The 26525-nt window shown below is 44.2% G+C and overlaps 1 protein-coding gene across 4 annotated transcripts in view; it reads left to right on the top strand.

The window, feature by feature from the left end:
• Positions 1-26525, top strand: part of ENTPD1 (ectonucleoside triphosphate diphosphohydrolase 1) — a 34922-nt gene that overhangs the window by 1070 nt on the left and 7327 nt on the right. The window contains exons 1-10 of one of the 4 annotated variants that reach the window (XM_071446043.1): positions 8509-8933; positions 11495-11601; positions 20469-20602; positions 21001-21118; positions 22327-22477; positions 23276-23435; positions 24065-24301; positions 24784-25044; positions 26035-26154; positions 26336-26473. In XM_071446043.1, coding sequence (XP_071302144.1) covers positions 11574-11601; positions 20469-20602; positions 21001-21118; positions 22327-22477; positions 23276-23435; positions 24065-24301; positions 24784-25044; positions 26035-26154; positions 26336-26473 — 1347 coding nt within the window. In that variant the 5' untranslated portion in view covers positions 8509-8933; positions 11495-11573. Of the gene's footprint in view, positions 1-8508; positions 8934-11494; positions 11602-18960; positions 19105-20468; positions 20603-21000; positions 21119-22326; positions 22478-23275; positions 23436-24064; positions 24302-24783; positions 25045-26034; positions 26155-26335; positions 26474-26525 lie in introns of those variants that run through there. The other 3 variants (XM_071446047.1, XM_071446045.1, XM_071446046.1) reach the window with 3 other exon arrangements.

The raw sequence follows: 26525 nt of genomic DNA on the forward strand, positions 1-26525 counted from the left end.
GTATCAGCTTTTTTCTATCTGGGTGCCTTACCCTCTGTTTACAGCGCCTTCTTCTGCAACACGGTCCGTCTTTCCGCGCTGCTGACAGCACTGCGCTCCGTGCGGGGCTTTCAAACACAAAGCAGGAACTCGGACAAATTCACAAGAGGCAGTAAACAGGAAAACTATTTGGGCAGATAGTTTCTTGTTCAGTACCAGGTGGAAGTGTCTCATTTATCATTGTTATGACAACGGGGAAACAAAATGTGATTTCTTTTTTCCCCCTAGAATAAATAAAATGTTAAACTGGACCTTTCCAACGTTTTATCTTCATAGAATGTGATAAATGGCATTTGAGGGGAAGGAGCATTTTCTCAGTCTGACAAGCATCAAAATTTAAAGCAAAGACTGGCAGAAGGAGAAGGTTAGCTCATTAGTTTATGCAGTCATGAGTGAAGCTAGAAATATTTGGAGATAATTTGCCTCTGTTGAGGAGGGAGATAAGAATAGCTTTGAAACGAGTCTTCCAAAAGTTTCATTCCAAAAATGAAATACAATGCTTGAACAGAGATGTCTTTTCTAGTGGATGAGGAATCACAGGGAAGAAACTTGGATAATGAGAACTGATTTAAGAAAAACGACCACGTAAGCCTTCTTTTAGAAAGTGGAATTTTAAAGAGACAGAAGGAAACTAAAGGAAACCGAGAGTGCTCAAGCCAATTGCAGATGAGGCAACGATGGTTCTGTAACAGGCTGACCCGCAGAGCATGCAAGTATTGCAAGACCCCATAGAAAATTAGTGCAATAAATAGCAAGGAATTGCATTTCATCTGTGTGGGAAAAGAAAACACCACACTGTTTCTGAGATTGCCTCTCGCAGTATCTTTTCCAGCAGCCAATGGGCTCAATATGGGGCAGTCTGGTACAGGTGGTATTCATCAAGTGGTAGGAAGGCTCCACCTTGAAATGAGGCACAAATGCACACCAAGGGCATGTCCTTTTATCAGAAAGGAATTATTAAGAAGTGTTTCAGTAAGACACCTGTTTCCTGTGACCTATGTCCACAGGGACTGTGATAAGTGCCTTTGGAACGCTATTCTTCAGTTTTAGGAAGCTTGTTTTTAAACACTGACACCGTCAGCCCTGCTTTGAAATTGGCTAAAATGGCCAAAAAAAAATTCTGTTTGGGATGTTCCATAGCAACAGGTTATATCATTGATCACTGAATACTTTCTTGGGCAGAAAGCATGACAACCTTAAAAATACATGTTACTGGAAGATGCATGGGTGTGCTTCAGTCTGGCAAGAGCATGACACTGATCTCATGTAGACAGCAGTGAAAAGAAATAAACCTTATTAAATTTATCTACTTTAACATAAAAGGCACTCATGTAGTAACTCTGATTTGGAGGTGTCTGTACACACAGAGATAAATTAATTGCTGTCTGATGACTGCTCTCTATAGATCATTCCAGCATGGAACAGTAATAAAGCAAAAACTGACAGGGAAAAAAAAAAGTAAAGGAATGTGAATGGAAAGATCACAAGTTTAAAGAAGACATATTGAGCAGCACATCAAAACCAAGAATGAAGATGACTTTGATTTGTTCATTCAAGCAGTGAAGTTAAAACAAGTAAATTAAAGGAAAAACAAGTAAATTAAAAGGAAATGGAGAAAGAGGAAGTGGAGAACATCTGATGGAAAACATAGACTCTGAATTGGGGAAGATTATTTAGAGAAAGTAAAGATGTCAGGGGAAAATCTAAATTTATTAGGGCCAGGCACAATTCAAAGGAGGCATTTAGTATGTCTTAGGAACAAAATAATGTGTGTAGATCAATTGCAAGATCATTATGGAGGTGGACAGGGCAAGATTTTAATGACAATGCAGGACAAAACCAGAAAAGTGTTGGCTAAATACTTTTCCAAAATTGGGGGAGGAGGGGAGGCAATGAATTCTGATATAAAGGAATATTTCATGGATGGTCATGGAAGTAGTTTGTTTTGTAGATTAATGTTTTGGGGTCAATAAAGTTTAGCAATAACTTGAAGTGAAATGTGCCTAATACTTACTGAGAAGATCTATTAGCAATAATGTTAATTTTCAGCAAACTGGAGCACTATGGATATCTCTGACAGTGGGAAGAATGCTATTGTTCACCCAATATCCCAGCAGTATGATGGTGGGTATTCTGGAGGGCTACTGCCAATATAGCCTGACATTAGTCTTATATAAACTACTGGATAGATCTCCTCAGTAACCTAGTTTTAATGGCTAGTTTGATTATATTCTTTTGGTTTTGTAGAGAATATCAAAGTAACTTTCAGAATAATATTGTAGAAATGGGTAACATTGTCAAAATGGATAATAGAATGAATGCATCAAAAAGGAAGTTACTCATCCCAGACAGAAGCAAACTTATGAGTTCATGTGGCCCCCTCAAGTGAGCAGACTGGTCTGCATCCTAGGATGGAGATAGTCACACTTACAAGAGTCTGTAGCAAGAACTTCAAGGAATACATTTCTTTTGGGTTTGGAACTTGGCTAGAGAATGCACTTAAAAGAAGGAGTGGTGGGAAGTATTTCAAGTACTGGTAGATCTTTTAATCTGTCTTTACTTTCTTGAAGGCTCTTTTGTTTACACAGTAAGTCAGCTGACTTAAAAAAATAGCTGTCACACAAGCCTGGTGTGATTCCCATTCGGAAAAAAAAACAGGCTGCATTTTGTCTTGTGCATGTGAACACTCATTGAAGTTCTAGGGAAAAATATAAGTATTCTTAAAAGCTGAGTGGCTGTTGAATAAATCTGGGCTGTAAGTTAAGGGACTTCCAAAGCCTGACTCTCTGGATAGTTAAGAACCACCACACAAAAGGGGAACTGGAAGAACTGAATTCCCTGGCTGGTATTTCACAGCCATGGTCTGGATTATAAGTGTAGGACTGGGAAGGCACTGGTCCTTTATTTTCCAACTAATTATTTGCACTTATTTTATTTTCCAGAGGAAAAAAAATGTGGTTGAAAAGATTAAATATGAATACCTTCCATGTTTAAACTTCTTCACAATAGATACACTTCCAATGTTGTTCTGATTGCAAAAGTCTCCCTATGACTCTCTAGCAAAGAATGAACTAATGGATTAAGACCTGGGTAACAATAGACCTCAAAAATAGTTGTCAAAGGAAATAATCATGAAACAGCTGTGTTTTCAGAGGTATTCTGCAAGAGGACTGATGGCATTAGACATTTCCAATAATTATCTAAAAAGCATAAATTCACTGCTGATTTGCAGATGGAGTTTGTCAATGCTAGGAGGACCAGTACAAATACCAATTAAGTCAGAGGAAAAAGTCTAAAGAAGCCAAGAGTGGTTGGAAAGATAAAGAGCAAATAAAAGGCTTTAAGCCAAGCCTGTAAAAGCACAGCTAATGTGACTTTGTGAGGAAAATTGGACATTCAAACATTGAATAGACCAGAAAGATTTCCAGACAATGTTGTTCAGAAAAAAAATGTGTAGAGGTATGTGCATGTGCGTGTATGTCTATAAATATATATGTGTCTGGGACAGCCATAACTCAGAGGTTTTGGGTTTTCTTTGCTACCATGGAGGAAGAAGGTTGTCCTCTAGTCAACCTTATTGTGACCAGGGCAATCTGTTTGCCCCTTGACTTGTAATTACCAGAAACATACAGAATATCCTTGAGGAATTTCTAGAGGAGAAAGAATAAATTTAAGAGGCTGAACACCTGAAAAGCAAAGTGTTACAGAAGCTATAATAATTTATAATCTTAGTGGTTTTATCTAAGTTGCAAAACTGGCATCGTGTGGTATAAAAGTATCATGCTTAGTTACATTCCTTCTTTTCCTCATGCTTAGTTACATTCCTTCTTTTCCTAAGACATCTTTCCACCTGTGGGTTTGAGAGCAGCTAGGAAATGAAACTTTTGGGTAAATACCCTTTGGGTAGGTATTTTATACCTTCTTACTAGCCCAATGCCCAATAACTGTGTTCCACAGAGCTGAATGTGTGTGGAAGTGTGTTGAGACAGAAGCTAAATTCTCAGCTTAGAAATCATCTGTTCAAGGTGGTTAAGACTTGGTTAGAGACAGAAGTGTTTGGGCTCAACTTTGGGATGAAGTAGGTGATACTGAAATTACTTTGGAGGGCCACCTCCTAAGGGATTAGTATTGCTTGAGACTGATCAAATTTAAATTGTAAAATTTTGGATCATGTTCACAAGACAAGCACCCCAGTTGGTTTTCTGTAAGCCCAGTTAGATGGGGATTACTTATAAAACTCTATTATTATTTTGTCATCTAGGTGTGAGAATTGGCTTTAAGTTTCAACTCATTGGAAACCTCCCTCTGAGCAGAACTGAAGGTTTGTGGCAGGCATTTCCATCAGAGTCTCTTAGTCACAGAGCTGTTGCCAGAATGCTCACAATGGAGAACAGCAGAGCCGAAGGGTGCACTTCTACTTTTTATCATTTCATATAAATCTTGCTGCTGAAAGAGAAAAGGCACCTGTCCTTGTCTCTAGCCTTGTTCTTTTTATTCAGTGATAACTTTCAGTTTGTCCAACTTGAAAGTCAACACCGGCCCAAAGTGAGAGAACAGCAGGAGGGTAAGGGTAAAAGTCACTTTCATGAAAGTTATTGGGAGGTGCGGGAGGAAAATCTTCACTGCAACACAAGGAGAGACACGAAACAAGCTCTGTGCTCTGAAACATTGCATTAACAGTATAAATTAAGAAAAGGGGGAAAGTGTGAGAGACCAGATGGAAGAGAACAGAGTCGGCTAAGTGCACACTGAACAAATTCATCTGCTCACATCATCTCATGCATTCGCTGCCCCCAAATGTGGAAAATGCTGCAAAGATCTGTTTCCTAGGCTGCTTTCTGTCCTTGTCCCTCTGTCCCTAGTGCTGCACTGGCTGTTCACACTCAAGGGTGATGCAGTGTAATGGTCAGCGCTGTCACTGTCCTGTGGGTGCTTAGCCACCACCAGCAATGCCACCACTCTGCCTGTTGTGGTTCTTGTCTGAAACCTTTGGGGCCCATATTTGTCCATTCCAGCTTGGGAAGAGCTTTCAGTGAGGATCTGCAGAGCCATTTCACTGTCTTCCTTTACATTGCCTTTCGAATTCCCCTTGTGCTGTCAACACAGGGATTAAGTTCCCAGTATGAGGAGCCACACACCCATCAGTTTGCTGAGTGCTGTCCTATGCTCCCTTGTGACCTTCACCCAGCTGAATACTACATCTCTTCTGAATAAAAAAGTACCCCTTACAGAGTAACTGACTGATTTACGGGCTGGAACTTGCACCTTTAAGCAAACGTTTTCATGTTGCTTAAGTAGAAGTTAAAGGCTCTTAGTTTGATTTGTATTCTCCCCTTTGATTTGTATTCTCCTCCTGAGAATCTTGGCCCTGATCACAAATCATGGTGAGTGCCAGAGCGTTCTTGATGGAGAGGATGTAAAGAAAAAGGACCTATTTTTACAAAGGAATGAGATTTAGTTTGGTTTTTTTTAACTGTCTGCCACCTCTCAGCCAAAGCTCAAACCATCCCTGGCCTTTGAGCTCTGTGTGCTGACTGGAAAAGGTGAGTCAGCAGCTCAGGACTCAGAAACCACTTCAGCCTCTCAGCTGGTTCACAGCACTGTCACAATCTGCTTGTAGGGCTCCCGAGACAGAGGAGACACAGCAGGGGCTGCTTCAGCTGCTGCTTCAGCTGCTGTGGTTTCTAACGTTCACCAGAAGTTCTGCTGCAGCTGGGTCAGGGGAGGCAGCAGCATCTCCACCTTCCTCCCTGGGCTTAGCAAGAAGGCATAGACTCCTCCAAAAGCGAGGGATGGAGGGAATTTGGAGTCTCTTCAGTACAGCTGATGGATGGAAACATCCAGAATGCATGGCAGAGCCCAGGGAGCTGGCATGCAGGGGGAGGAAAGGTGGAGCTGCTTTGTGGAGGGTGGGTTTAGTGGTGGGGACAGGTAATGGAATGGGATTTGTTCCTCTGCTGAGAACTGTCCCTCCCTGCTGTTTGCCAGAATGGGAGTGGGCAGCTCCTGCCAGGGAGAACATCTGCTCTTTGCCACAATCAGCCAGCCCCTAGCTGCTGGCTCCAGATTCTTTTGGGAAATGTACTGGAAATCTGCAATTTTGTCTTGAATTGAATGTGCCAAATAAGTTGATCTAAAGCTTCTATATATTTAGTCTCACTTCACTGAAATAATGTAGGAAGCTTACTGTTTGTCAGCTTTGTTTGAGACTGCAGTAAACATGAACAGAGTGGAAGCCAAAAAGAACTTTATTCTGGTAAATCTAGTGGTCAGGCTCTTGTTTACAATACTTAGAAATACTGCTGTGACCAAAAGCAAGGAAGCCATACAGAAAAGAAGAAAAGAATGCTCCAGCACTGTTCTTTAGAATTTATTCTGTCATTAAATAAAGAGAATTAGGACCGTATTTGAAAGATGGAACTATGGCATAAGACAGAGGTAGGATAGTCCCTTTTTGTGGCAGAGCAAACAGAGCAGTTAAGCAAACTGTGAAACTAAACCTCTGCACTTCATCTTAAAAATAGTGGTTTACAATAGAACCTGGCCCCATGCTATGCACTCCTTGTTAAAGACAGTAATTTCACTGGTGCTTTTTAGGTTACAAAGCGTGTCTCAGCTACAGAGACCAGTAATTTCTCTACCAATTTAAGAATCTTCGGTCCTGTGGCCACTTGGCACCTAAGAATGTTAACTGGATCCCATAGGCCTTGCTGGGAATAGATGTCCTTCTGTAAACAGGGATTTGGAGAACTTCTTTTGCCTCTCTGTTTCTCAGGAGATTGTAACAATAAATTTACACATCTCAGGAATTTTTGGTGTGCTGTAGCAGTTAGCCTTTAGTTTATTGGCATCTTTACAATGTAGTAATGAATTCTTTTAACTCTGCTGGTTTCTCCTTCCTCCATCCCTGAAGTCTGCAGGAAGGAGGCACAGGGAATGCCTTCATTCCTCCATGGGACTCTGATGCCTTTGTTACCCTTTTCCAGCTTGTTTCTTCTAACCTAAATGACATTTTCAATTTCTATTCCCTGTTTTTAAAGTTGTAGCAGAACTGCAGAGAAATTGTAGCATGAGTCATGTGCGTACTTTACTGGACCATTAATCTCCAAATTGCTGTTAGTCTGGCAGAACATCAGAGAATATATCAAAATGATGGAACATGAATTTAAGAGTAGCTGTAACCAAAGTGTGCTGCTCTTTCCCTGGACCTTGGGAATTCTGCCTCTTTGCAGGAGAGAGTGTGCTGCAAGCCCTGGTCCATGGCAGCTACCCAGACAAGTGGGTGAGGTGGTCCACAGGGCAGAGCACTGGGATGTCTGCTGCTCTCTTATGCTTTTTCAGCAACCAAGGGAATGAGGCTAATGGTGCTGACTTCTGTAAACTCCTTGGCAATGTATGAGTGAAAAGCACTGTGTCAAATTTAAGTGTTATGAGTTGTTATTAAGGAAAGGCTGACAAAACTTTGGGGCCTCCAAAGTGATGGGGCCTCCAGCATTACCTGCTTTGCATTAGTTTCCTGTATGATGTGGGCAGACAGCACTGCTGAGAGCTGGAGTCAGCTGTGAAAGCCACAGAGCCAAGGGGAGCCTGGCAATATTGGGAAAGTAGTGAGAGAGTCCTGGCCTTGCTTGGTGTCTATGTGCTGGGAGAAGGCTGGACTCATAAGAATGTGACATGGGAAAATGTGAGTGCAAAAAACCTCCTTGTGGGTGCTGGGGTTCTGCTCTGGGATAATGCAGCTGTCCTGTCTCACAGGAGCTTTATGGGAGAAGCTGAGGTTAATGCCAGCCTTGCCCTGCAAGCCTGGGTGTAGGAAGAGTACCAGGTCTTGGCTGCACTGGTGGCAATGGTCTCACCCTGTACTGTCACAGGCAGCTGCTCAGCAGGTGACAGGCTGAAAAACAGCTCCAGCTCTAACATTGCTGGTGAGATCTTGCTTGAAAACAGTTTTAAATCCTCAGTGGTGAGCCTGGTAGTGACACTCAGGGACAGGCTTCAGTGTTGCTCTGCAGGATTTCAGCATCCTCTGACTTCCCAAAGATTGCCACTGCTGCTGTGCTTGTGGAAGCAGCACGAGCACAGCAGTGCCACAAAGCACACACTGTGCCACAAGCTCTGAGCAGGAGACCTGGCTGCATCTGAGCAGCAGAACTGCATGGTAACCACAGCAGCCCTAAAACCTACTTCCTTTGCTGCTGTCATAACCTAACCAAACCAAAGAGACCCTGTCCCAGCTGCAATGATGGCCTGTGAAAATACACCGTGCATAAGGTAGGCATGCAGCTGGAGGTGCAGGAATACTCCAGCTGGCCTGGAGGAAATGTGAATGGAATATGTGTGTGTGAGAGAGAAGAAGCAACAGATCAAGGAGTAACAGAATGGTCTGTATTGATAGCCAAGGACGTAACTGACTGCACTAAAACTGGGTGAGTGCTGAAAAACGTCTTTGCAACAAGTCTGCCTGCCTGTGCCCTGATAAGCCTCACATGGATGGCATGTCAGGAAAAGGCTTGGGTGCTGATAAAGTGCAGACTAGTCCTTGGGGAACAAAACTGCTCAAATAACAGAGGGATCACAGTAAACTCACAGCACATCCCCTGTGCAAGTTGTCCTCCTCTCAGGGCAAGCAGATAGACAGTGGGAGCTAAGGTACCCAAAATGAGGGGGGAAAAAAGGCACTGAGCAGCCACCTGTTCTAGATAAAAGAGCTTTCCAGGAAAAAGGATCACCCTGTGGTAACCATTAACTCCTGAAGATGGCAAAAGACCTGCTCAAGAATTTGTAGCTTGTCACTGAAGAGGAACCCAAGAGGTGCAGTGAGGATTTGGCACTTGGCACACTGGGTCTCATCTCACAGAGGATCCCACTGGAGCACCTCAGCGAGCTTGGTGCCTGTGAGTACAGGGGGAGTGAGGAAGAGTGAGTGTGAAAATGGGACCAGAACAATTTTTCAAAACGAACATTGTCTTCCTGTTTTGTTAGGTCATGTGCTGTGGCTGCATTAATTTGCTGTATCATAGCTACATTAAAAACTTCTCCATTCTTAAACAAAGCTTTCACATCTTTTTTCATTTATAACTGCTAAGACCATCAGAGTTTAAGAAGCTTTTGTTTTGGTGTGATCAGTGTAGCAAAAATATAATCAGGCCTAAGTTGAGCTATAAGATGCTCTAAGGGCTGAAAAATACTGGATAAAAATATCAGACAAAACAGGAGGGCAAGGAAAATTCTCAGATGCTTTCAGTGATAGCAAGTGCAAAACTGAAACTTCTCCCAAGCACTTTGACTTCACTGTTCCCACCCAAAGCAAGTTGACTTCCCACATGCCTGCGTAAAAGATAAGCAGGTCATGGCCCAGGAAGAGACCTACTGCTGAGAGTCCTCTGAATAAGACTGCTGTGGGAGCCCAGCCAGTTCATAAATGGATTTAAGGCTGGGGTTCCCACATTTTCTCTGAGGAGACAGCTCCAAAGAGTTACTGTACAGCTCCTCTTTCTCCTTCAGCTGCTAGCTTTCAATTCTATCCTTCACATCTCTTTCAGTGAGCCCCATCTCTTTGGGATCAAATCCTGCTTTCAATTAGTGTTGTTTGCCTTATGAGCATCTGAAGTTTGAGTTATTTTTCTCTTGTTTGTCTTTTTCTGAGTTTAATTGTTTCCTGTATTAAGATGGTGGTTTCCATAGATACCTTGGACATCATTTATCACTCCTTCCTGGACATACAGTTCCTCCCAATGATTTACACAACAATTTGCCATATCTGCTTGAGACCTTGGTTTCTTCATCCATATCACTGCTATACTGAGCATTTTAACACGTCATCATTAATAGCATTTTAACATGTCATCTTAATAAGCTGCCTTGTTCTCTTCACACAACTTTCAATCCACATGATGGAACTCTTGTCCAGCCAGTTTTAAATTCAAACATGGTACATTGCATATATATTTTAGGATTTCATACTGATAATTGTTGGAAACTTTAGCTCAGCTTTTCTCTGCCATGGGTAACTGTTAAACAGAACAGTGTTTTGTTATTTTTGTTCCCCTCCCCCCCGCCCCCTTGAGAAATGTTATCAAAGAACAAAGTCTGGCAAAGTATTCAGGGTTGGTATGCTCCTAAATGAGAGCTGAGATAGCAATGATGTTGTTCTTTCAGACAGCTCTAGCGTGAGTTTTTTCCCCTTATCCTGTCTCTACCTTGTCCTGGAGGAAAGCATTTGTCCTGGATTGCAGAGGTAGATGCTAACGTGAGTCTAACTGCTTGGTATTTAGTGGTGAGAAATTAGAGCGCTATCAGCCTCCCCAAATCCTAACAGAAACAAAGAAAAATCTGGGCATGGTGTAAGTCAGTGCTCTCTTGGGTGTATTTTGCTCTTATCAGGCTATTCAATGCACAAGTGGGGCTGTTCTGCTGATTCAACATCAAGAAATGATGCCAGGGCAACTCCAGGCCACACTTAAGGAATTACAAAGGAGACCATTAGAGTCACAAGTTTTCTCTTTAGCTGATTTATAAATGGATTTGTTTTCTTTCTTGCTCATTTGTCCTAGTCCTGTTAATAAATAACCTTTTCAATGTCCCTGCTCCTGCAGGAGATGTGAGAAAAATGTGTGCTCATGTGAACTTGCTGCAAGCTCTGCAGCTGGGCTGGAGATCCTGTGGCTGGAAGGTTGGCTCTGGCTTGAGCTTGGTACCTCCCATCCCAAGCCAGAGGGAGAATGGTGCTGAAAGAGGCTGGGAAGCACAGTGGGTCCAGGGAAGCAGCAGACCTGTAGCTCCTTTTTGCATGGGCCAGGGTTTCTGGGCTGCTGTGACTGTCCCCTGTACCTGTGCTGTCTTATCCAGAATAGCTCATGTTTGTATTTTGAAATATTTGAGGCAAGAATAGTGGGGAGAAGGAAGATTAATGGAGATACACAAATTGAAGGCCAAATTATGGCTTGATTATAAATAGGTTTCTTTCCCTGAGCCTCATTCTTCTTTCAGGATTCACTGCACATCCCAGTAATAAGTAATCTGAACTTTAGAGATTCATAGCACCCTGTGCCAGCCCATTCATCCAGCAAAACTCCTTTGCTGTTTTGTTACATGTCAGCATGAGGCTCCAGCCTTTTCAAAGTGCTCCTCTGACCACAAAAATTTGGATTCATATTTACCTTATTACCTTTGTAGCTTCCAAGAAGTATTTCTTCTCTTACGCTCAGGAACTTTGTCAAGGTCTGTGCCCCGCAATAGCCTCTGATCCCATGTTCCTTACCATTGGTTGTCACTAAAAATACCACAGGGTAATTTGTTTCCTGCTATTTGAAATGGAAATTGTAGCAGCATGAGGAACAGAGAATTATATTCATGATATTCATGCCAAATATCATGAGCTGAATTCTCCTCATGGTTTGTGGGAATCCTAGTTATTAAAGCTGACCTCTGAGAAATCAGTATATTTTTCCACAAGGCCTAGACAGTGGATGTGCTCCTCAGCAAGAAAAAGAAACTGTTCCAGCTGTCTCTTGTCCTGTGCTCTGCAATGAGGAATGGAGATTGCAGGGCTGACAGCTGAAGGTAAAGGGGTGAGTTGGGAAGTGTTTAAGCAGAGTGCTGTCTTTTTTTATGCATGCAGCCCTAACCCTGGCCTGCTGAAAGGAGGGAGCAGGGCTGCTGCCCTGCCTGAATAGCAAAGGGTCTTTGCTTCTTCTGCTGGGGGTTAGTTGCAAAGGGAAGGTGCCTACAGTGTTCTCTGCTACAAATGGATGCTATGCATGTTAAGGGAGGAAAAACTCACTGGATACCTTATAGGACTGAGAAATGCTCTTCTTAGACAGCAAACAGATGTGCTGAAAATCACAATACCAAGGGGTGGCACAACCTGGGTGTAGGCAAAATCCCAGGCACAGTTAGGCACTGCAGCATGTGGGACTGCTGTGGAATGGGCATCACCCCAGGGGCCTTGCCAGTGGCTCTGCTGATGCTGCACCAGCTTGGAATAGTGTTTGTGTCTCTGTGATCAGTCTCCAATGGTTTTGGTCCTGAGTGGGAAGTGAAAGTTCAGGAGAAATGCTGGTTGCTTTTGTGTGCAGAAATCGTCGGGCGGCACAGGCAGCAGCTCCGCTGGCTGACATGTGGCACTTTGGGCAGATGTGCTGCTTGTTTTGGAAAGCAGGGAAGTGAGCCCCTGAAGGCAGCAATGTTATTCAACACACAAGGTGATCCCAGGAGTCTACAGTTCAGAGAAAAACATCCTTGAGGTGTGGTGAGAGGCTTGGTGGCCTCAGCCCCTTCAGGGCAGGGCAGGCTGTCAGTGCAGAGGGCTCACAGGAAAAGTGGGGACTGCTGGGGTTGTGATTTGCCACCACTGGGAGTCCAAAGGTGCTGGGTGCAGGGCAAGCTGTGGGTGAAGGGGCGTTTGGATCTCTTTCCTCTGCGGTCATTCCCAATCAGAACCTCCTGTGGGGCGTTGCAGTGTTTACAAAGCTCAGGACTTTTTGTTCTCCAGGAAGTTTCTGAACTTGCTGGCCCAACGTGGGTGTTGAAGGGGGGAGTGGTTGCTCTGGAGGCTGTTTCCTCTCTTTTTTTCATAACAACTTGTACATCCCCCTCATGTGTGGGTGGTTGATGGCCCACAGGAAAGGGTGGGCCTTTGGTGATGTGACTCACACATCACCCATCTTCCAGTGTAAGCAGTGGTCCTGCTGTCTTCAGCAGCAACCATCATTAAATATTTGTACACAATAGCTGTCTGGGGCTGAACTGGGAGCAAGAGACCAAAGCAACTGAAGATCAGTGCCTGTCACCAGCCAGGATGCTGGGGACAGAGAGAGGCATGGTTTTCTATGTAGGGACAAGAAAAGCTGATATGATGGTGGATTTTAGTGAAAGACAAGGCAATTTCTCAGAACTAAGGATGGCCATCTCACAATTTGCAATACATTACCTTCTAGCTCAAGAGAAATATGTGTTGACCCCAGTCACAAGAGAAAAAGAGGAATTTCTATGACAGTTTCAAATTATTATAAAAGTAATGCACACTTCTTCTGTGTCAATAATGTCTAGTAGCTCTTAAAAGAAGTAACATCACAAAATAAAAAATACTTGAGCTGAATCAACCGAGTATTTAAAATGTAGAATGCTAATAAGAAGCAGCCCATTCTCTTATTTTGTTCCACAAAAGCCATAATCCAACCACTGAAAGCTATGTTAATTTGAAAATAATGAAATCTATTAAAGATGCATATTCAGAGGCAAAAAAGGATTATTAAATTAGTGCAAATTTAAAGTTGGAAAGTGTAAAAGATGGTCAAAAGAAGCCTAAGGAAAAAATCATGGCCAGGGAGTTAAAAGAAAGAAGAATGTAAGATCTTGAGCCCAAGTGGAAGCCTGGCAGCACCATTGGCCACTGCAAGTCTGTGTATTCAAACTATCAACAATGACAAAGCTGAAAGGTGTCAGTGCTTGGTGCATCCCTTTTTTTTTTTCCCAAAAAGACAAACAAATGCCTTCACATCAAGTGACAGTCAAGCATATTCAAGCAATAATTTAGCTGGTAAACCAGGGAGGAGGGGAAGCCCCCTTGAGCTCATTGGATATTTTCTGATGAAACTTCAAGCTTTGCGGAAAATGGCAATAAATCTTCTCCAGTTAAAATACAGCTTTGATGGCTAGTAGAAAATTAATGCCAGAGGTTTCCTGACAGGAAACTGATGTAACTGATAACAGATTTCTCTTCTGATTTGAAAAACATCTTTGATGTGAGAATTGTAAAGAAATGAGTATGAGTACAAGTAGGATACAGGCTTAAAAGTCCAGTAACCATCATATAAATGTGAAAAAAAACCTATCTAAAGGTATTGTGTCAGCAGCATCCTGACACTTGCTGGTTGTATTTATGGGTTTGAGTATATGGGTCTGACTGCTGTGATGCAAGCCAGAAAAATATCTTCCTACAGAGAGATTATTTAATGAGCAGGGCAGAGAGATTATTTAATGGGCATTGGAAGGACTTGGTGGGGGCAGTGTACAACACCAGGGAGATGGGCTGTGGGGCCAAGGTGGGAGGGCTGTGAGTGCCTTGCAGAGAGCTAGGGAGGCTGAGCACCATCCCAGCCCTGCACACTGTGGGAAGGTCTCTGACAGGGGAACCTGCTTTGTGCATGGCTAATTGGGCACTTGGTGTGGCAGTCTGGACCACTGGGGCTCGTGGCCAGAACCCCTGGACATCACCTCTCCAGCAGAAACTGCACTGCAGGGCCAGGGGGCTGCACAAAGCCCCTCTGTGCTGCAGGCAGCTGTGGAGGGGAGAGAAATGTGTGCTGCCTGCTCCTTTGTATCCATCTCCTGCTCTTATTGCTCAGCTTCTGCTGCCTCCAGCACCCAGCAGCTCTCCAGGATTTCCACGTGCTTTTCTTTTTTCCAGGGAAAGAGGGCTCATTCAATGTGTCTTGTGCAATTTCCCAGGGCTGTATCTCAGCCACAACACTAAAAGCAGCAAAAGGATGAGGAACTCCCACACCAAGCAGTGCTGCACACATGGATAGCACCCAGCAGGGTGGCTGCTGGGGCTGAATGATGTCTGAACAAAACCTGGGGCTTTGTTGGGCAAAGGAGGGAGCACCTTTGTACAACTGCATCTGTATCCCACAGGGAGAGCATATGCACTGCATTGGCTTTGCTGACAGCATAACTTATGAGTGCATTGTCCCCTTTTTGCTGATTCCCCTCCTTCTGAACCAAGGAAACGGAACTGGGAGAAAATCCAGGCGCCACCCTCATCCTGAGGCGGGATTGGCTACACCAGTGCTGGCAGACAGAATTGTCATTTGTCTGAAGACAATTAATGAGCCTTCTTTACTCTTCTTTTTTTGCAAACTTGACAATTCAATTCCTTCAATCTTTCCTCATAGGTCAAACTTTTAGGCTTGTGATCTTCCTTGTTCGCTTCTGGAGTTTCTCCAAGTGGTCTACATCTTTCCTGAAAGGCAGTGTCCAAAATTGGTAATAGAACCTTCACAGAAGGATTTACCAGCTTCAGATGCAGATGGAGGGAAAGATTACTATAAACTGCTGTAGCTGCAACAACATTTTCTCTGGAAAAGCTACTTAACAGATTGCTCACCACACTGTCCTTAGGTGATGGCTCTTACCTAAAGGTCATATTTGCTCTTGTCCTTAAGTGAGTTAGATGTTTCCACCAGGCTCTTGCCTATTTGTCAAATTTATTTTCAGTTCCAGCCCTGTGTGTCAGTGTGCTTTGCTCCCAGCTTGGTGTTGTCTCACATACAGGCACACTCTTTATCTTCCAGCTCACTAATGCACAGGTATGTGTGCACATAGGACAGTTCAAGCTGCCAAGCTGTAGAGCCCAAATTTATAGGACTCCATGGTTTTAGAGACATGTAGGGATGCATGATTTCAGTATCAAATATGTCTGAGAGACAGCATCCAAAAAACCCATTATACTGTTTGGATTATCAGTTTCACTGACACTTCAATGTTTGTACTTCAGCACTTACAAGTTTTTCTTCTGGAAAAATATAACCCTTCATCTGGAAAAATATAACCCTGTAAATGTGTGTTTATTATTCTACATAGCATTACAAGGAGAGGCAGAGATCACACCAGTATTTAGGCCACAGTCTTTGCCATATGAATAATTAAAACTTGGAGCAGAGTCTCCCACACTGTTCCATGTAATAGTTGTTAAAAGTGATGTAAAAGCCTGATCTGGAGCTTGAATTCTATAAATTCTATAAAGCCCCTTAAACCAAAGCCATTGACTTACTGTATATGTGCTTCTATGTAAATTGTAAGCCAAACCTGAGCTTCTTGACAGCCTAAGAAAAGGCTTTTCCAATATGCTGGCCTGAAACAGGTGGTTTACATTACTTTGCAGCAAAGCCTTTCTAGGTAACTTGGATACAAGCATGTTGAAATGAAAAAGGCAGATGAAGAATGAGTAAGAAGTCAGTTGGGGACAGGGAAAATTTCATAAAAGGATTGATAAATGAAGCAATGTGGCTCTTCTGAGTGTTTATGCACTCAGATTTTTGGTTATGGTGAGTGAAGACAGGAGGGCCTTTTGGGTAATGTGTATCAAACCCTGAACCCTGCAAGTTCAGCAACCTCACAGAGTAATCAGTGAGGCAATTTCAGGCAATTCAGCCTGAAAAACTTCATGACAACTGAAATCTCGTTTTCACTCATCAGGAGGATGATGTGTGTGTCTCCTCTCCACGCTGAACAGCAGCACTAACTGCTCCCATGCCCTTTCCCTACCATCACTGCCAGCAGAACTCCACAGACATGAACTCCTGCAGTTAGAAAATGTGCACAGACTGCATCACCAGAGCCCCTCTCTCCTGGGTGGGTTTGCTGAGTTCGCATGAGGGGTTCTGGGCTGACTTAGCACAGCCTGTGCTGGTGGATGACCATAATTTCTGAAGTAGTACAAGTCCCCACCTCACTTCATTTAGGCTGGGACTGTATCATCTCCTGTGTTCATTGCCGTGCAAGGCCAGTCTCCTTGCAGCTCTGGTCAGAATGCTCAAGAAAAATATAAGCAAGTAATTCTACATGCAGAGAAGTGATGCTGGACTCTTCAGTTAGACAGAAAAGCTGGGCAAGACAAAAATCCAGAAAGGATAATTTCTTACAAATTTACTAAGAGAATAAATTCTCTTAGGACTGGGCACTTCAGAAGTTGTGAGATAGAAGTGGAAGACAGGCAGAGAGAATAGACTGACAATAAATAAAGTAAGGCTGAAAATGGGAACATTTCTGACCACAGAGAGGAGTGCTGAGAGGATAAAGGTGATGGTGGGAACTGTCTCTGTCAGTGTAGCACTTGTGCAGTGGAAGAGGGATGGCCTTGCAGTACAACTTCTTGTGATCCCTCCTCTAATAGACTGAGCATGAACATCCAAATGAAAATCAAACATCAGCTTTATCTGTTGTGTGAAGTCAGAGCTTACAAAAACATTTGTATTTATTAGAGATGATGGGTCACAGTGAGAACCAAGCATGGCTTTGGTCTATGTTCAGCATCTTTTCTGCTTGACATTCCTAATGTCACTCCTTAAACAAGCCTTAGTCTCTGCTTATTGCATGTCTAAAAGCAGCTGGTTGCCTGATTCCTTTTAACTTATGTTAGTAAGTCTTGTTTGGTGAGAAGGGAATTGAGGGTGGGCAGCCTTGGCTGGGCTGTGAGTGACATCTCCTGACATGCAGAGGTGCTGTTGATTTAGTCTAGTTTGGCTGGAGGGGCCATTTCCTATTTGTCTTGAGCTCTGGAAGACACAAGAGTCAAATCTGCTTCCTTGCCTTCACACAGAGCTGCCTCCCACGCTGGTGTGGTCCTTCCTGGTTATTCACTAGGAGCAACAGGGTTTCCACAGCAAAATTGCTGCCACCTGGAGTGACTGACAACATCCTCCCAGTTCTCTGTCTTGGAGACAGAAAGGATGTTAGATCTGTTCATGTTTTAGGGCCATTGCTGTATGGAACCAGTGGTAGCCCCTACAAAAAAGCAAAGAGACCAAAATTGGAAACAGACAGAGATGCCTGAGCAGCTGGGCTGTGCTCCAGCATCTGGAGAGTGCTCGATGCCCGTGCAGCCGGGCAGGGCTCCAGCATCAAGCAGCTCTGAGCTCTGAGAGGAGAAAAGCAGCATCATTTCTATGCCTGCTTATGGCCCTTTGGGATGTTTTAGTCACTGCACACAGTGGGCAGTGTAAGAGAAAAAGTAGAGATCTGTCTCTGCTTGGATTCTGACTGGGCACAGGGACAGAAGATCGTGTCTGCCTAATCTTTAGCTGAGGAAAACTGCTAGTGGAAGGAAAACCCTGGGGCCTGGCAATCAGTCAAGTACTGCTCCACTTGGTGGACACAGAGGGAGTGTTTGCATGGCATTCAGCAGTGAGAATGTGGAACTCTGAGGAGCTGGAGGAAGCTGCAATAGCTTAATTGTTTAGCCCCTGCAGAACCTGCAATTACACCTGGAGCTGATGGAGGTAACCAAGTACACAGAAAAGGGAATTTATTGAAATACCTCACCTTTCTGAACAGCAAATGAATTTTAACTACATTGAATTTTTTAGATAGATTTGCAGTGTTGGTTTTTGTTTGGATTCTTAAAAATAAGTTTGTCTTTTTTAAACAAGTCTGTCAAGTATTCAAGTCTGTACACTTTCAGTGCTCTTTGGAAGGTTATTGCTTTGTTACACTACCTTCTGGATTATGCTTATCACCTTGTACCTTTTCTTGTATAAAACATTTCAATAAAATGCTTCTTGGTAGCATTTGAGTTTACAGAGATGGATGGTGGGGTATGGGATACAGCAATGAAGTCAGTCACCTATCTACAAACCCCAGAGTCCTGAAAAGTGCTCATGATACTGAACTAAAATTCAGGCAAAAGTCATATTCAGAGTTAAGAAAAGAATGTGCCTTGGCAAAAAAAGTACTGATCTCAGGCCACAGATGGGATGCAGACAATTATCATTATGTCTCTGCCTTCAGAAAAGGGATTTCTAGTTCATAATTGGGATGGTCCATTACAGTGAGAACAATGCTCCTGCTTTGCTGCCAGTGCTGGCACTTTCAGAGCTGCTGCAAAGATACAGCAGTCTGACAATACCCATCACAACAGGAAATCTGAAAATCTTAGAACTTGTGCAAAGTCACATATCCTTCATTCCTATGACTGAAAATACCTAACAAATTCGTTCATGGTTGCCTTTTGGCAAGATCTCAGAGGAAGGGTGGCAACAATTTTGTGGATGTGCTGTGCAACTGTCAGCAGCAGATTCAGTTTTCAGGCATGCTAACTTCATATCTATACTGTGCAGCTAATTTTAATTATAGCATCTGTTTTAATTCGTTTTTCTAGGGTTAAAATAATTTTTGTTCAACAGACATGCTCAGTGCTACCATAACCTGAGCCAACTACTCTCTCCAATGAGAAGGAAGGTCTCCCAGCTGTCATGCTCTGCTGTTTCTAATCACTTCAAGCCCTGAGTTCTGGGCGTTTTTGAATAGAGTTGGATAAAATGCATTCTTACTTCCTACTCTCTGGTATGTGCACTAGGTTATTTTTTTAAGCTGCATTCTTAGAGATATTGGCAAGCATGCTGGCCCTCTAATAGGCACTCACAACATGCAAGCGTTACAAGCTTCCAAATTTCACAGTTAACCTCAGCAGATTTACACAGAGAGAGCACAGAGCTCCAGGCATTCCCAGTGCACCAATGTTACATTCCCAATGGGCCTGTCTGAGGCATCTTCAAAATGAGCTCCACTGGCACTTTTAGGTTCCATTTTCTCTAAGGTAAAAAGCTGGTATTTGTCTATAGTTAGAGATTTCCAGAGGTGTGTTGCTTCTTTTCACTTGGGCTAACTTCTGAGAATAACTTGAGGATTTAGGGTCATTTGTAAGAGCAGTTCTGGAACCTGAGACTGCCTCTCACATAAAACCAGAGCAGTTAGAAGCTGACCCTGTTCAGAACTTGAATGCTTTTCATAATTCCATGCATGATATGAAGTGCCAGGATGGATTTGGAGCATTAATCTGTGTCTGGAGGTCTGGAGACCTCTGGAACCCAAGTTCTGGCATACAGGTGCAGAGCAGGTTCTCTCAGAGCGTGACAACAGTTGATGTGGTTGCCTGCACTGAGGTATTGCCATCCTGAATGACTGTAGTGTACTTCTAAACATCTCCTGGAGTGTTTGTGTAAAAGGAGAAGAGAAACAATTTCCCATGCAAGTCAGTTGGTCAGTGCTTTTGAGTATGAAGCATCACTGTTGGTAGAAATGGATTTCATGTCATAGTGGGAGCACATATGTCCTATGGAGTCATTTGTTTAAATGTTGACTTTACATCAAATATTATAAATCTGGAAATTATGCTGATACCCTTTCTAGAGCTCCATGTAGGAAGATGGTATTTTATTAAACAGTTGCAACACCGGCCAAGTGTAAGCTGTGAAATGAGGTTTTGACTGTGGGATGCATGAAGGATTATCCAAAGCAGAAAAATGTGAAAGACAGCATCATGGTGGCCACTAACAAGTGCAACTATATGTATATTGGTTCTGAAAGCTCAGATGACATATTGGTCGTGAATGATTTTCATCAGCCAAGTGGCCTTTTTTACAGAATTCTACTGCTAACCATGTATAGTAAACCACAAAAATCGTAATTTGTTAGACAGGTTATCCCAAATATGCCTGTAACATTTAAGGAATTAGAGTGGTACAAGTTCTGCACAGTGTGTGATTTATCATACTGTGCCAATTCTGCAAACACAGGCCATTCACAACCTGGTAGGCAAAGGCAGATATTCATAGGAAAAAGGACTACAAGAACATGCCAAAAGACATGCCTTTGGGGTGTGAGGAAAGATGGGCTACTGGGATACTAACATCCTTTTTCTGCTCTAGTCACAGGTACCAAACCAAAGATGTCCTCAACAAGAACGATTCTAGTCATCCTGGGATTCCTCTCCACTTTGGCTGTAATTGCTTTAATTGCTGTAGCAGTGACCCAAAACCAGCCACTTCCGAAGAATATTAAGGTATACAAGAATATTAAGGTATTACAAGCTGGTACCCTTAGAGGAAAACAAGCTGGGGGGTTAGGTGTCCATAATTCTCATGGACAGGTTGCTGCCCTTGCTGGCTCTGGCTAACCTCTTTTTCTGGCTCCATGCACCTCAACATCTTGGTTCACATCTTTGTGGGAAAACCAGTCACAGCTTCACAGGGAATCATCTCTTAAGTCACCAGTCCCAGCTTCGCAGTCTCTCTGCTCCTGTTTCCTTCGCCGGGAGCTTTGCACTGAAGCTCTGCTGAGAGGAGCAATGGCACACACAGTCCCACAGCTGCCAGACAGAGGGGCTGTGTGTGCCTGGTGCCCCAGGGGAGGCCAGCACACAGTGCCTCAGGTGTGACGTGGGCTCTGCTTTGCCCACAGTATGGGATCGTGCTGGATGCGGGATCGTCCCACACCAACCTCTACGTGTACGAGTGGCCAGCAGAGAAGGAGAACGACACCGGGGTGGTGAAGCAGGTGGAGGTGTGTAAAGTTGAAGGTAAGAGGAGAAAAAGGATCTGGGGAAGGGGCGTGGGATGAAGAAGAGATAATGTAATAAAAGGGTGAGGGAGGAGAAATCTAGAGGAAGAGGTCAATAGTAGAAACAGCATTACACCTGTGAGATAATGCTTCTCAATGGTTCCCATGGGGAGCTGTTTGTGCCTGACCTTCCTGGGGAAAAAATGCATCCACTTTTTCCTTTGTTTTCAGGATGCTTGGGATTAATTGCTTTTTGGAAAGAACTACACCAAAGAATGTACTTAAATAAATAAAATATCTGCATGCACTCTTGCTAAAGTGCTGATGAAAGCAATGAGAGGGGAGAGCATGGCTTGCTCTTTTTCAAGGCTTCTGTGCAAGTTTGTGGCTTTGTACAAGGCTTGTGGCTCAAGGTTGCTCAACTTATGCATGTCATGGTGCTTTTTTAATTCTTTTTAATTGCTGTGTAGATACTGTATGGTTTAGGAAGGCATAAATGAAGCCCAGGGGTGCACACAACAAGGAACAGCACAGACCATCATGGATCGCTGCATTCTGAGATGTTGTCAGACCTGCCTGGGGTCTTTTCAGGCCTCTGCAGTGCAGGAGAGAGCCCTACTGCTATCAAGCTGCTGTGATAGCTGCTCAGTGCTGGAGCATCCCACGTCACGAGCAGCACACTGAGCATACAGCAAGCTGGAGCAAATGGGGCTTCACTGCTGCCATGCAGGCACTGGTCCTGGGGCAGAACCAGGGGACACATGGCAGAGAGGGACAATGATTTTTTCCTTGGGTTAGCATGAGACACAATAGCTGCAGAACACCCAGTGTTGTAGTGTGAGCAGAAAGTACACAAACAAATGACAGCATCTGCCCCCAGAGGAGCCAGCATGGAAGGGTCAGGGATATTCAGGCACAGATCCAGGGTACACCCAGGCAGACTCATAGAAGAGACTGCAGATGTTCAGGGCATGCTAAAGAAATGGCTTGGCTCAGCCCTCATTGCTAGTTCATAGCCTGCTTTGCAGAGAAAGGGTGGGAGATGCTGGGCACTGTGACCACCCACTACGTGGATTGGGCTTAGCTGGTGGTGCTGTAGGATTCCTGAAGCTCCTCAGAAATGGGGTGGTTGAATCTGATTCTGCTGCCTGTGATACGGTTTGACACACCTGCTCATGACAGCATTCTGGGGTTATGCTTGGAGTCTGAACTATAAACTTCTTACAGGCCCTGGGATCTCAGGTTACTCCCATGCCACAGAGAAGGCAGGCCCCTCTCTGGCACAGTGCCTACAACAAGCAAAAGAGGTGATTCCCTCAGCACAGCACAAAGAGACACCCGTCTACCTCGGAGCAACTGCTGGCATGCGGCTTCTCAGGTACTGCAGGGCTTGTCCCCTTCTCCTGCAGCACTGCACCTGGGACCACCATGGATGTGCAGTGGGGGCCTCTGGGGGACAGTCCTTGGACACACTGCCAGCTCACACTGTGCCCAGACAGCCTCCTCTGCTGCTGCCCTCTCTGAGCCCCGAGTCCCCTGGACTTCTCCATTGCTTCCCCACTCATTCCAACCCTCCATCATCTCCTGCATCCACATGCAGCACAGAGACACCGGGAGATCAGCAGTGCCCAAGCTGATGCCCTGACATCCCCACACTCTGGTATTAGGCTCAGATTATTGAGCCCAAATATGTTGCTACACCCCACAGAGGGCCATCAGAGGCTAAGGTAATTCTATAATCACAACCTCCTTTAATTACAATTTGTGATTTTCAGGAGGGTGACCCAGACCTCTCCTGGCTAGGACAGGGAACTGATCTTTGGTGTATATTGCCTGGGAAATCTTCCTGGGGATATCTTCTGGATTTCTTCTCTAATGGTGACAGTAAAGAGGAGTCTCCACAGTGCAATTCCCATCACAATACATGCTATAGAACAAGAGCTCTGGTCTCTGCTCCAAGTACCTACCACTCCCAGCTGCAGGGTCTGTAAGCATCAGAGTTGGTGGCAGCTATGCTGTCAAGGTGTGACAGAGAGGACCATGGCAAGTCAGAGCTGGATGACCCACACGAATGACCAGCCTCTGATTGGTGGGGAGTTGCAGCCTGCCTGCTCAGAATAAAGCACATAGAGAGCTGTCAGCCAGAGTTACTCCATCCTTTCTTCTGTTCATCCAGGTTGCAGAATGAAAGCGCAGCGGACAAAGTCTTGTCCTCTGTAGGAAACACACTACGCTCAGCTCCCTTCAACTTCCAGGGTGCCAGGATCATCACTGGTCAGGAAGAAGGAGCCTATGGATGGATCACCATTAACTACCTTCTGGGCAATTTCAAGCAGGTAGTTTATCTATAGCAAGACATTTGAATTATTGGTTTGCAGCACGTTGTAAGTCTTGCCTTGCAAGAAGGTGTCACAGGCACTCTCTTCCCTTGTAAGCCATTTACCAGGGATCAGGAAGCTGCACATCTTGCCTCAGCAGTTGCTGTGAGTACATCCTGATACTTAGTGTTATCAGGATGCACCACTATAAATTGGCGTCAAGCACTGAAATAAAACACCAGCATCTTCAATAATTTTGCTTGGGTACAGCATCCTCTTCATTTTCTGATCTAAAATATTTCTGTTTCTGAAAAGTTTGACTATGGTTCTTTCCTGTTGAGCTTATAAATCTTCTGAGAGCTGAAACAGTAAGTGGACTGGTTTTTCTCATAACAGTAGTATTAGATTTCATATTCTTTGCCCTCCTGCAAACACTTGGACATGATCCATTTTCTGTATTTACAAGCTTGCCTCTTTCTTATGTCTTGTTCCAGCTCTCATCTCATGCCCCCTCCAGGACTTCCCATGTTTCCTGTGTTCTGTGCTTCTGCTTCTCTCCTCATAGTTCTTTCTCTTATTTATTTCTCCAAAATAAATCTTCTCCATGCCAAATATATCAGGTTTACTTTGATTTTTTTTTTTCCAAGTCTGGCTGGAAAAAGCTTCTGCACTCCCTGAAATCCTTAAGTGAGACATCAGGAGCACTAGACCTTGGAGGAGCCTCCACACAGATTACCTTTGTATCAAAGGACCTCACTTCTGAGTCCCCAGAGAACCAGCTCTACTTCCGTCTCTACGGCAAGGATTACCAAGTGTACACGCACAGCTTTCTCTGCTATGGGAAGGACCAGGCTCTGCAGCAGAAACTGGCCAGGGATCTACAGGCAAGTACATCTACATCTGTAATTGAACAATCCTGGACTCTCCCAGCTTTGGGATACTGGTGCTGTAAAAGTTGCTGCATCCCAGCTCACCTCTTAGTCTGGATTAGGGAAATGTCATTGCTCTCCATACAAACTACCAATTTGAGATGCCTTGATTCTTGGGAATGGGGTAGCAAGAGAACTGCATTTAACTGAAGTACTCAGGGGAGGTGACATTTTGCCATCTCTGAGAAACCCAAATCAACAGCACAGCTTCACAAACTGTGACTTAAAATAATTTGCCCAGGGTCCTACAGGGAGGCTGTGGCAGTACCCACATCTTCCCCTGTACAGCTAGTGCCTTAATCCATCCTTATCCCTTTGACCTGATGTGTGCACCTGGATCTGATGTACTGGGACAAGTGCCACCCTTCCTTGTGGCTTTTTCCCAGGGTGTTATTCTAGAGCAAAGTGTAACAGTTTGGATTGGTTTTTACTTTCAGACCGTGGAGAACAGCAGTCTACCTGACCCATGCTTTCACAAGGGTTATGAGAGGACTATAAATATTAGTGACTTCTTCAAAAACCCTTGCACATCAGACAAGAAAAAGCAATTGCCTTTCAGCCAGCTGTACATAAAGGGAGAGGGGGACTATCAGAAGTGCCGAGAAAACATCAAGGAACTCTTCAACAAAAGCAATTGTCCTTACTCCAGTTGCTCCTTCAATGGGATATACCTACCTCCATTACAAGGGGATTTTGGGGTGAGTCTTCACTCATTCTTCAACTATCTGTGATCCAGAATGTCAGAAGAGCAGAAACTCAGAGTAATGCTAGAGCGCATTCTTCATGACTGAGGCAGGAAATAATTTTCAAGATGGCTTTTTGGACATGTAACTATGAAAGCAGTGCTGCACTTGCTGTGAGGACAGACATGTTAAGAGCTACCCCAGTAAATACTGGCCTACCAGCACTGCACTGCTCCCATTCTAACCCATCTCCTTGGGCTGCTGTGTTTCCTCACTTTTTAAGCTGTCTAGCACCAAGGCAGGAGAGCCTGCTGCAGGCAGGAACACGGCTCCTGCAAACATTGTCTCCTGAGATCAGTGGTGCCACCAGACCTGAAATTCACCCAGCAGTGTCTGAGTGCTACCAGTGAAAGCACTCAGCTCACCTATCTGCCTCCCAGACGTGATGAGGAGACAGTGCACACTCTGAACAAACATTATGTGTGACACCATGCTAACCATCAGTCCTAGAGCTGCAAAAAGCTGCTCAGTGATTGTGAGGCTTTCCAGGGAACTCTAATACAATCTTGCCCTGTTCCTAAGCTGCCTCCTACCTGTCAGCTACTGGCCATGGTCAGAGATGGGGTTTCTGGACCTTGGATTATATGATGGGGCTCTGTACAATCCTTTCAGACCATCACCTCTGCTCTTTGTGGTGATATTGGTTGCGACTCATCTCCCTCAGTTGCCAAAATGGGGTCATGGTTGTGACGGCAATCAGCATTCACTGTATGCCACTGGCACACATAAAGGAGAGAGCTCACAGAAGTTCTTTAGGATATCATAATTCCTACCTCCATCTGGCAGCAGCTCTGAGCTGTATCCCTTAAAATGACATCACTCTTGAAAACATTCCTGCTCTTGTGTGTGTGATGTTGCTTCTTATATTTCTTTATCTATAAACAAACTCATTTTCTTTTGTGGGATTTGTGGCTTAGTCAGATTAAAAGAATCTTTCTCCTTCAGGCTTTTTCTGCTTTCTATTTTGTGATGAACTTTTTGAACCTGACCAGTGAGCCAAACCCCTTTGCCCTGAACAAAGTGACCAGCACCATTAAGAGCTTCTGTGCCCGGCCTTGGCAAGAGGTGAGCCATGCTTGTTGCAGTAGACTGGGGCTGCTGATACTTTTCTGTGGGATAAATGGCTGGGATTAATTTCCAGAGCAAGATGGGGAAGATCCCCCCAGCACCTGCAGTGGATGCTCAGGCACAAGCTGGAGCAGTGGGAAGGTGTGTTTAACAGTCTGGTGATTGCCTCCTTCCCTAGGTGAAGACAGAATATCACCACGTCAAAGAAAAGTACCTGAGTGAATATTGCTTCTCTGGAGCCTACATCCTCTCTCTCCTGGAAAATGGCTATGAGTTCACTGCAGACAACTGGCAAATGATCCACTTCCTTGGAAAGGTGTGTTTCATGGTGGGGAGGGCTCTACCCCAGCAGTTCTCTGCAGCCTCTG

Source organism: Agelaius tricolor, unplaced genomic scaffold, assembly GCF_023055355.1.
Source record: "Agelaius tricolor isolate 1412-34295 unplaced genomic scaffold, bAgeTri1.0.p SCAF_22, whole genome shotgun sequence".
NCBI lineage: Eukaryota > Metazoa > Chordata > Aves > Passeriformes > Icteridae > Agelaius > Agelaius tricolor.